The 11,236-nt window shown below is 40.7% G+C and overlaps 2 protein-coding genes across 3 annotated transcripts; one reads left to right on the top strand and one right to left on the bottom strand.

Moving 5' to 3' along the window:
- Positions 1–17: 17 nt before the first annotated feature.
- LOC110538669 (histone chaperone asf1b-B) lies at positions 18–5,178 on the bottom strand. 2 transcript variants are annotated; one of them, XM_021625631.3, is made up of 4 exons: positions 4,440–5,178; positions 3,599–3,714; positions 2,992–3,168; positions 18–873 (listed from the first exon to the last, which is right to left on the bottom strand). In XM_021625631.3, the coding sequence occupies exons 1-4, from the start codon at positions 4,546–4,548 to the stop codon at positions 682–684; spliced, it is 594 nt and encodes a 197-aa protein (XP_021481306.1). In that variant the 5' UTR covers positions 4,549–5,178; the 3' UTR covers positions 18–681. The 2 variants fall into 2 exon arrangements, with proteins under 2 accessions (XP_021481306.1, XP_090050001.1); XM_090193875.1 differs by lacking the exon at positions 4,440–5,178 and adding an exon at positions 3,934–4,033.
- Positions 5,030–11,016, top strand: LOC110538668 (protein crumbs homolog 3). Its single transcript, XM_021625629.3, has 4 exons — positions 5,030–6,662; positions 7,517–7,742; positions 9,467–9,510; positions 9,625–11,016. The coding sequence occupies exons 2-4, from the start codon at positions 7,643–7,645 to the stop codon at positions 9,832–9,834; spliced, it is 354 nt and encodes a 117-aa protein (XP_021481304.1). The 5' UTR covers positions 5,030–6,662; positions 7,517–7,642; the 3' UTR covers positions 9,835–11,016.
- The last annotated feature ends 220 nt before the right edge of the window (positions 11,017–11,236 follow it).

Below are 11,236 nucleotides of genomic sequence, written 5' to 3'. Positions count from 1 at the left end.
GACAATCACACATCACATAACAAAAAGATTTTTATTTCAAAAACAAAATGGCACACAGGAAAATAAACATATGTACATACCATTATTAGCACCCCCCCCCCCCCCCCCCCCCATCCAAAAGTCTCCCAAAACACCAACAGGGAAAAGTGTAACTCAAATGCTATAAGGACCATAACCACTGAAACACAATGGCTCAGAAAGTACAAAACAAATACCACCATTATTTTCCTTCCTGCAACTTGAGTCATTTCTTCCTCCATTTTGCTTCACTAGTGTCATAATCCTCTGTTGGTATTTACATCACATAATTAACAGCTGACTAGTTGGTGTGAATCAGTATTTCTGCCAATTAGCTGCTAACCATCTATGGAAACTTGGATACTTCAGCTGTTGCCCAGTTGATAGTATTAAAAATGAAGGGATGAATTAGTTTTACAACTTTTTTTCACCATGTTATAGACATGAAAGTGAAACATTTCCAATAGATAATAAAGATTACTCCAGAAAGATTGTCTTGGTTGCAAGACACTGTAGTCCAAGGTGGGAGTGTGTTGTTGACAGTTTCTGGGAAATAAGGGCAGCTGTAAGGCAAAGCTGGCTGTACATCCAAGTCAGAATGTCCATTCTTCTGCTTATAGTGCTTGGGTTGATCAAAGATTATGTGTATATGTATGTTTCCCTCTACAAGCAGTCCATAGAGTTGTCAGGTAGCAACCCTATGGGTGGGGCCTTGCCCGGGAGGCAAGATGGGGGCAGCATAGAGTTGGGGGCAGGATCCACATTCTCTGAGTCTTCCATCCTTTCTGCACACCCTTCCCAGTTGATATGGAATCTTGTTACACGTGGGTTTGAAGCCAAAATATTTCTCTGGAGCTGGAAGACAAACAGCATTAAAGAGGGAAATTATTCAGTAGATGTACTTACAGTGCCTTGCGAAAGTATTCGGCCCCCTTGAACTTTGCGACCTTTTGCCACTTTTCAGGCTTTTCAAACATAAAGATATAAAACTATTTTTTTTGTGAAGAATCAACAACAAGTGGGACACGATCATGAAGTGGAACGACATTTATTGGATATTTCAAACTTTTCTAACAAATCAAAAACTGAAAAATTGGGCGTGCAAAATTATTCAGCCCCCTTAAGTTAATACTTTGTAGCGCCACCTTTTGCTGCGATTACAGCTGTAAGTCGCTTGGGGTATGTCTCTATCAGTTTTGCACATCGAGAGACTGAAATTTTTTCCCATTCCTCCTTGCAAAACAGCTCGAGCACAGTGAGGTTGGATGGAGAGCATTTGTGAACAGCAGTTTTCAGTTCTTTCCACAGATTCTCGATTGGATTCAGGTCTGGACTTTGACTTGGCCATTCTAACACCTGGATATGTTTATTTTTGAACCATTCCATTGTAGATTTTGCTTTATGTTTTGGATCATTGTCTTGTTGGAAGACAAATCTCCGTCCCAGTCTCAGGTCTTTTGCAGACTCCATCAGGTTTTCTTCCAGAATGGTCCTGTATTTGGCTCCATCCATCTTCCCATCAATTTTAACCATCTTCCCTGTCCCTGCTGAAGAAAAGCAGGCCCAAACCATGATGCTGCCACCACCATGTTTGACAGTGGGGATGGTGTGTTCAGCTGTGTTGCTTTTACGCCAAACATAACGTTTTACATTGTTGCCAAAAAGTTCCATTTTGGTTTCATCTGACCAGAGCACCTTCTTCCACATGTTTGGTGTGTCTCCCAGGTGGCTTGTGGCAAACTTTAAACAACACTTTTTATGGATATCTTTAAGAAATGGCTTTCTTCTTGCCACTCTTCCATAAAGGCCAGATTTGTGCAATATACGACTGATTGTTGTCCTATGGACAGAGTCTCCCACCTCAGCTGTAGATCTCTGCAGTTCATCCAGAGTGATCATGGGCCTCTTGGCTGCATCTCTGATCAGTCTTCTCCTTGTATGAGCTGAAAGTTTAGAGGGACGGCCAGGTCTTGGTAGATTTGCAGTGGTCTGATACTCCTTCCATTTCAATATTATCGCTTGCACAGTGCTCCTTGGGATGTTTAAAGCTTGGGAAATCTTTTTGTATCCAAATCCGACTTTAAACTTCTTCACAACAGTATCTCGGACCTGCCTGGTGTGTTCCTTGTTCTTCATGATGCTCTCTGCGCTTTTGACGGACCTCTGAGACTATCACAGTGCAGGTGCATTTATACGGAGACTTGATTACACACAGGTGGATTGTATTTATCATCATTAGTCATTTAGGTCAACATTGGATCATTCAGAGATCCTCACTGAACTTCTGGAGAGAGTTTGCTGCACTGAAAGTAAAGGGGCTGAATAATTTTACACGCCCAATTTTTCAGTTTTTGATTTGTTAAAAAAGTTTGAAATATCCAATAAATGTCGTTCCACTTCATGATTGTGTCCCACTTGTTGTTGATTCTTCACAAAAAAATACAGTTTTATATCTTTATGTATGAAGCCTGAAATGTGGCAAAAGGTCGCAAAGTTCAAGGGGGGCGAATACTTTCGCAAGGCACTGTATATTTGCCAGAAGACATGTTCCATTTTTACATTATACTAAAGCCTGAGCAGTACTGTGGCACACGTGCCCCTGATGAGTGAGCGGAGTTTGCACTTTAAGACCAATGTATTAATGGATATTTCGCACTTCCACAACGCAAAGGTTTAATTTAATTCCAAAAAGTTGTCCCCTCTCCTCTGCCATCATTCATTCCCCTTCATAGATCTGATAAAAATTGGTAGGTGTAAGCAATAGCTCCACCTAGTTTACACAATATTAATGTAACAGTCCTGTCAGATATGTGAATGGGAACAAGGGCAGATGGGAGAGAACAAGTAAAGTGCAAGTAAGCATTTCGTTGGACAGTGTATACCTTATGTATCCTATACATACAACTAATAAAACTTGAACATCTTCCTGGAAGGAAACACAGTCAAGCACACCCATTGAGTTTCCTCCTTTACCTGTCCATAGTCAGGTTTTATGGGTGGGTTTTCCCGCAGCTCTGGGTCGGTGTACTCGTTGTTGACGTAGTACCCGATACGAATGAACTCCTGTCCGCGGTATGTACAGGTGATTAGCGCCACAGTTACGCCAACAGCATCACTTTCTGGAATCAGACCCGTGTTTGGGGCATCCGCCTGTTGAAGGATAACATACAGTAGATGAGGTGCAAGGAGGAAGGCAGGAGAAGAGCGGGGTAAGAGGGAGGGTGTAGTTTCTATATCTGATTTATCCAATACAGCACCAGTGTTGCTAGTGATTATGTTATAAGCTCAGTGTTATTGTTTGGGAAAGGTTTCCATCGCTAGGGCTGTCACTAAGGTCAGAATCAATCTCTGCATCATCAAATCAGTTGCTTTGTGAAGGTGTTAACAAATGTTCACAGTTGGCCATTGTTATGTAAATTATATCTTAAAAGTACCAGTGGCCTGGCCTTGGCCCCAAGTCAGAGCAGGCCCACTGGGAGAGAGAAAAATGAAGAGGGGCAAGGAAAGCTGCAGCCAGACTACTGCTGAAATAACATTGTTAGTTACTGCCATCTATAAAAAAATAAAAAATAAAACTCACCTGGAACACAAACATGTGCCTCCCGGCTGGTACTGGGCCAACCAGAACAGAGTCAAGGGTCTGGTCATACTCTTCACTCTCTGCTGAACCCACATAAATGATCTTCCACTCAAGATCTGCAACACAAAAAAGTATCAAATCAAATCACTGTCTTCCGGACCCACAAACTCAGTTCGAAATGTTGGAGAAAGCAAGGAAATTGCTGGACTGTGAAGACTGCTCTGGTCAGAATGCTGTTATCAATGACACCTGTGAAATGATTTGATTGTTTGGGTAGATAACGCGAAAGGCAAGTGGACATGTCAATGCGTGTTCTAGAAGTTAACGTTAGTTACCTCCGTCGGAATTCCCCGCCGCAGCCAACAAAATACAAACAAAAGTTGGACACCATTCTGGCTAAGCTAGCCAGCTATAGGCAAAGTAGCCAACTAACTAGCAATATCAACTAACGCCATCGTGTAGCTAAGCAATATCACAAAGTACAATGTGTTTTATTTATTTATATGTTTAAAAAAATACAAATAAACGAGCCACCTCTTTGTTCAGTAGACATAAGGGATCAATTAACCATTGTTTGCCACCGGTCGAATAATTACTTCAATTCTCATCTGACGATTTATGGTAAGTTTGCTAACGTTAGTTCGCTAGCTAAATTGCCAGTTTGAACATGAAGTAGCTAGCCTAGTTGAGAATCTCAGTTAGCTAACTAGCGAGGTAACCTTAGCAAACTAGCCATAAATCGTCTGAGATTTAGCTAGCGAGCTAACGTTAGCAAGCTAGCCATAAATCGTTAGATGAGAATAAACAAAGTAATTATTCGACAGATGAGCACAACACTTACCTTCTGGTAGGTCTTCCATGCACTCAAATGTTATTTCGAATTGAAATGGGTTTCCGAATCGACTCGGGTTATCGAGGACAGCGACATTTAGTACTTGAACCTTCGCCATTATTGCGGCTCCTGCTGCGAGTGACAGACACGCTGGCTGAGTGGCTAGCAAATTTTCCCGGGGAAGGTTTCAGGCCTCAACAATGTAGCAACTAGCAAGCAATGTTTTCACGCAGTGTACACAAAGATAAATTATATCACTGAAGAAATTCGGTTGTTGCATTTAAAAATGCATCTGATTTCGCAGGTTGACAGCTACGCTTTAGTGTAATTTTGAAATTACTAGGTAGATATATCTTATTGTTATGATAGCCTGCTATATGAGACAATCATTTCAACAGAAATTGTATTTTTTTTTAAAGAAAGTACCATTAATGTTTTAAGTATTTACTGTTATCTGGATTATTCCCCTGACTAGTTTTGTTCAAAACAACTATTTCAAAAACCACCCGCCAGTAAATTTCACAAAGCCACCAAAATGTCGAAGGAAATGGGGCGGGTGGTTTTTCTGTTCTAAACGATGATTCGCTGGATAGAACAACAGTAAAGCTATGATTGGCAAGCAACAAGCATGTAGTGCTCGAACAACGCCACAAACCGCGTGCAATTACAAAACGTTTCAGGTAGGAATTCAATTGACACGACCCGACTCCCGCATGTACCCATTGCTTTGGCCAAAGCAAACAAACACAACCACTGTACCAAATTCAGCCACTCTTTTTTTAACTAGGCAAGTCAGTTAAGAACAAATTCTTATTTTCAATGACGGCCTAGGAACAGTGGGTGCCTGTTCAGGGGCAGAATGACAGATTTGTACCTTGTCAGCTCAGGGATTTGAACTTGCAATCTTTCAGTTACTAGGCCAACACTCTAACCACTAGGCTACGCTTAGATGGAAACATGTCTACATTCCAATCTGGAATGAAGAGGAAAGTCTAAAGACTATTTCATTTTTGGTCCCATAATGTCTTCACCACATTTGTGTGTTTCAGTGGATTTGTGTATATGTGTAGGGCTCTAGCAATTGATGATGCATACTTCAAGTTTATGTTGTGTGTGTCGATACATGGGAGACCATTAACCGAAGGACCTATGTGGCAGGGATACTTTCTGCACACATAATGATGTGACTAATCAGTGCTTTTTGCAGACTGCAGAATGTAGGCCTACATAACAGACAATATTGGGGTGGTTATGGGTTGACAATCAACCACACCAAATACAAGCATGGAAATAGAATCATACATGGATCAGATTGTGTTTTCTATGCCAGTCTTCAGTCACATTCTGGCATAGGCCTAGATGAAACTGAGATTAGGCAAGGATTAAGGGACCATGATTAGCTGTGCTTATGGTATTTCAGGATTCTTTTTATCTTGCTTTGAGGATAGGGCCAGCTAGAAAAATATAATTTCTCTCCACTAGAGGTCCTAAAACTGCAAACAAATTCTCACCATGCACTCACATGAAACATGTGTCCCTTAAAATACAGGATTTAAAAAATGCAGCCCAAATTTTCTCAAAATGCTCAGTGTTTCAATTGGGCCTGAACATATTCCACAGCCTTTTATCTTTCTTTTGCAGATGGAAAAGAAAGGTAGATGAACACTTTCAAGGCTTCAGACATACATCAATAGAACAGTGTAGAACTTGAGAAAGGGTCCCATAGAACTCTAATAGTAAAGGATCCATAATGAGTGAGAGAGCATGAGCAATGGGAGGAAGTAGGCTCCATTGAGCAGGTGGATTTCTGTCCACTAGTCTGGTGCCTCATCATACAAAGGGTATCTGTCTCCTGTGCCACAGGTTGATACTAGGCTCAGGTACTGTAACATGAGACTGAAGTGAACCATGTGACCATAGGGGCGACGTGAAGAGGGAATTAAAAAAAACTGTTTTACATAGTTAAACCTATACAGGTAGTCTAATATGAGATATATCAAAATAAACCCATTCAGCCAGTAAAACGGCTTTGCGATCGGATTTAGTTTGCAGATTATTTTTCAGACATTGTTGGGAGAGGTTTATTCATAAACACGTCCTGACATATGATCCAGTTTCGGTTCACCCACTCACTCGTTTAGGTGAGGCGGCGGAAGCGAGACGGTGTTTTTTTCGCAAGGAGTTGGATTGATACCCGTTGCCTAACGGATATCAACATTATTCGGTGAAAAGGTGTGTATAATGACCTGTACAGGTCTATCTATAATGCAATTCTATACTTCTTGTATTATTAGATCGACTAATTTGTTGTGGAGCAGGAGTGCAGTTTCTCTTTACATAAAATGGCTTGGAAGTATTGGAAATTAATTATGGGGCACTATAAATCCTATACTTTACAATACTTTTATTTCGATAGGATGCTACTTTCACAACATTTACTAAGACTATGATTTATGAATTGTCATTTGTTATCTCAATGCCCTCCCTCCCCACCTCCCTGAACAGGTGCAATTGTTCACATACACCACTAGTTTTACTAAATCAGCCAACCTTAAACGGGGGTGGTCATTTTTCGACACGGTGCTGAATTAATCACAATTGTAATTTTGCCTCTATAGTCAAATGTACATTATAGACATTTAGCAGATGCTCTTATCCAGAGCGACTTCCAGGAGCCATTAGGGTTAAGTGCCCTGCTTAAGGGGACATCGTCAGATTTTTTAAATCTAGTCGGCTCAGAGATTCTAACCAGCGACCTTTCAGTTACTGGCACAACGCTCTTATCCGCTAGGCTACCTGCAGCCCTATCAATTTCCGGTTGGACAGTTTCTGTCAGTCTGAAATGTTTATAATAACTTGATTCATTGTATTGTCATGGTATGGGATAATTGTGTCTCCTGGGACTTACAATGATTCTATGCAGAATGAAGTATAGAAAGCTGTTATGATTTCATCTTCTCTTACATTTTATGTCACATTATGAACCAGACTCAATAACATTGGGGTTTCAATAGAGACTCGGGCTCAGTGTGGCTCCTTATGAACAGTTCTTTTTTTCTTTAACACCATCACCTTCATCTCTCTAGAGCGGCCCTGGAGACTGACACCGGTGTGCTTGTCTGCTGAGCACTACTCCTGATGATATGGCCCCGACCTGATGTCCAGGCGTCCCCTTGCTGATGGTCTACCCTCTTTAGAACCCATTGGTTTGAATGGAGATGGCACTGCTCCCAGACATCGCAGCCTGGCCTGGTCTCCTGACTGGGAGTGTCCTACTCCTGGTCTTGGGGAGTAATCCTTCCTGGGTTGTGGGTGAGTCATGCCACCGCCTCTACAACCCCCCCCCATCCTTCTTGTGAAATAACCCCATCACCACCACACTAGATTGTCTCTGTACTTGGAACAATATGTACTGTACTTGGAACCATATGTACTGTACTTGGAACAATATGCACAAAAACACAAAAGCAGGGTGCACACAATTCTAGGCATTACTCAAGAAAAAACGAAAGCATGCAGTAACTTGCCACTGGGTTGTACAAATATTTCGTAATGCGTGAGAGCTTTGGGTAGGAACCATTGGTATGAAAAGCTCTGGTACACCCACTTTTCCTATTGCGGACATGTGATTTCTCTGATAGACGTATGGTAATAAATAATGCTTGTATCTGTAATGCTTTATTACTGGTTATAAAGTACGTATGAGCCCTTATATGTTGTATTTTACACTGCTATTTGTCAGTGCACTGAACTGTTAGTCAGGATCATTATCAGATGATAGTAAGACGTTATAAGGGGGTTGTATGTGCTTATAGAATGTTTTCACAATGCATTATAGCTGTATATTACCCAGCAAGAAACAATAGATAAAGCAGCCCTTAGTGGTCGTTCTGAGTGCTCTTCTGATTTTCTGATCATGGGACAACACTGAACAATGGCTGCACTCCAATGCAGACACCTCCAAGCTGTAATGTCAACTGTAGTTAGTTTGCTACAATAAACATATCAGGCTGTCACTGCTCTAATTTTGAGCAAAAGTTGTGCCCCTCCCCCAAACAACCTACCCTTGTTTTTTGTTATCAAGGTGTACTGTTGCCCCTGGGAGAGTTTACTATTTCACTATTTGCATTAGCCAATCATTAACTGAGTTTGATATCCCTAAATGGGCGTTGAAGATTTCTAAGCAAGACATCTACTGTGAATTAATAGTCAATAATCACTTTGACACCGCACTGACATGGTAACCAAAATATAATAGTGCTTTTCCAGATACTTCAACTAGTAAAACTGTTCAGGGGCTGAGCTTCACTGACCACGGGCAAAGGCCGCATTCCAAGTCCTCTCCTCCCCCTCTCCTACATTCAAGTAGTTACTGTGCGGGATGTCACAGAGTAATCACATGGCTTGTCATGGAGAAAGTGCCTGAAAAAAAGCAATGGACTTGAGGAACTCAGTGATCCCATCGCATTGCAATAGGCTATTATGTTGTCAATCTATCAATCTAAAAATGACATCAACTTCCACCTTTCTGTTTTGTTTCCCTCTCCCCCTAGGCTGTAATTAAATTACTCTTAATTGTATTTAAGTAACTTGATGTGTTAAAACGTTTGCTCATGTGTTTATTATGATCCCCATTAGCTTTTGCAGAAGCTGCAGCTACTCTTCCTGGGGTCCACAAAAAACACAAAACATGAAAAGTAACAAAACACAGAAACAGTCACAAATTTAAAATACAACGATATACAAACAATACAACTAAAAAATAATACAAACAATACTCATATACATGCTTTTACATTTCCATGCTGTTCTGGTATGTGGTCATGTGTTGACATTAGGTTGTTGCCTCAGAGCACCACATGTGTCATTTCTATCACCTGCACTTGGTATACAGTGTGGAATTTTAAAATGACCTGTTTTTCCACATTGTTCAATCCTATTGTGTTATGCTACATTGATCAAAGAGAGGGTCTATTTGAATTGTTGTAGCAAACTATTACAATGACCTGAGTGGTAATCTTTAATGTTTTCTACAGGGGACAACACAACTAATAGTCTACCCTCTAACACAACTGCCCCAGTGAGTAAACTGCTGCTATCTTTATCTCTGTTTTTGTTAGAGGAACTTAAACCAGAAGTATCCAGAGCTTTATTTCTGAGAATGACTACTACCCCTGTGTTGTTCTGCATCTAGGGACCCAACATTGCAGCTATTGTGGCCCCGACTGTTATACTGGGGCTGCTGGCCATAGCATCTGCTGTGCTAGTGTGGCTTTTCTGCGTGGTGAGGAAGAAGAGGCAGACGGAGGGGACATACCGGCCCAGTGCTGAGGAGCAGACGGGGGCCAGCAGTGTTGAGACACCAGACGCACTCAAACTGCCCAAGGAGGAGAGACTCATCTGAGCCTATTCTCTCAGAAGTCTCTCAACACCTGTCCTGTACATCCAAGCAACAGCTAAATCCTGATGACTGTAGAAGCTCCACCTAAAGAGCTGATGATTACCTAGATATTAGAGGGTCATGACACAACGTTGACAGATACAGGATGGGACAAGAGGTACACAGCACCTAGCCCTGGAAGAGGAGGGCCCAGGCACTGTGTACTGTACGTACTGCAAGCACATGGACTAGTGCTAGTACAGGACCTGGACACAGACGTTGGGATAGCTCCTGCAAATACCACAGTTTGTAACTAGAACAACTAGAACTAAGGTTCATGAGGCTCTGACTGCTTTCTCTATGGTGTGTTATTTAATAGCACTGGAATATTTGAATGGGATAGACATGTACACAATCATTCAAATGGTCATACTGGAAACAAACCATCACCTGCACTAGATGGAAGAGGACCAGTATTCAGTCCCTGCTCATACTCGTCTTTGGTAAATACATTTCAGTCTGAGTATTTCAGTCATCTGTCTAGGCAATTTGTCTCTCTCAACAGCTACAAAAAGACTGGATACAGTCTTAACTGCTGTAATCGTAAGCAGACTGCTGTTACCTGTGCTACCTTGATACATGTAAAAAATTATATTGGAATGTAATGTATATGTTCGTATAAATGCCTTATAGATTACTTAAATGTATAGCGTGCAATAATATTTGTTTAACCACTATTGATTGTCAGAAAAGCATTTAATTGTCTAGATTTTTACACTGATTACTTACCTCAATATATATGTCTCACTACTGAATCAGTCCTGTATACAGCTTTACAGATAATGACACGGTAAGCTAATATTATCTGGAAAACATTTCTCCCAGTGGGATATTCTGTTTGCGGATACTGTGTGCAGAACAAATAATCATGTCATTATTAATAATATTTAAGCACAAAATGAATGATTGTTTACATTTGAATAATTGTATTGTAGTATTTCAGAATTTAACATTCATTTAACATTGGCTGAAATGTGATACTACATTAGATCATATCTTCTATGTGTGTTCTTACCAGTACGCTGTTTGTATTTTGAAAAGCCTATGATGGGATTCAATTCTCATCATGTAGAGTTGTTATACAATGTCATGACATATTTATCTTTTGTTGCCTACATTTTAAATAAATACCAATAGTTATTTTTAGAATTGGCCACCTCAGTAGATTTTATTTGCATAATCAGTGCTGGACTTTGATCAGATGATGTCAAGACTTGCTTCTCTCTCTCTCTCTCTTGTGAAAACACAACCAGACTTCTATGAGGAATTAACGAGAGGGCAAAAGTTTAAGACAGAGCATCGTATAAGCTGACATCATGTATCAGACATCCCTAAAATGGTGAGTGTGAAGTGTATGAGAAATAAC

Source organism: Oncorhynchus mykiss, chromosome 12 (assembly GCF_057628025.1).
Source record: "Oncorhynchus mykiss isolate SJ-2025 chromosome 12, ASM5762802v1, whole genome shotgun sequence".
Classification (NCBI taxonomy): domain Eukaryota; kingdom Metazoa; phylum Chordata; class Actinopteri; order Salmoniformes; family Salmonidae; genus Oncorhynchus; species Oncorhynchus mykiss.
The sequence above is the reverse complement of the archived record's forward strand: the minus strand, read 5'-3'. Positions and strand labels throughout refer to the sequence as shown.

Coding starts and splice junctions, on each gene's coding strand:
- LOC110538669 (XM_021625631.3), bottom strand. CDS start 4,548: ATGGCGAAGGTTCAAGTACTAAATGTCGCTGTCCTCGATAACCCGAGT. Junction 3,715..4,439: donor CATGGAAGACCTACCAGAAG/GTAAGTGTTGTG, acceptor TTTGTGTTGCAG/ATCTTGAGTGGAAGATCATT. Junction 3,169..3,598: donor GGCACATGTTTGTGTTCCAG/GTGAGTTTTATT, acceptor ATCCTTCAACAG/GCGGATGCCCCAAACACGGG.
- LOC110538668 (XM_021625629.3), top strand. CDS start 7,643: ATGGAGATGGCACTGCTCCCAGACATCGCAGCCTGGCCTGGTCTCCTG. Junction 7,743..9,466: donor TAATCCTTCCTGGGTTGTGG/GTGAGTCATGCC, acceptor TGTTTTCTACAG/GGGACAACACAACTAATAGT. Junction 9,511..9,624: donor CCTCTAACACAACTGCCCCA/GTGAGTAAACTG, acceptor TTCTGCATCTAG/GGACCCAACATTGCAGCTAT.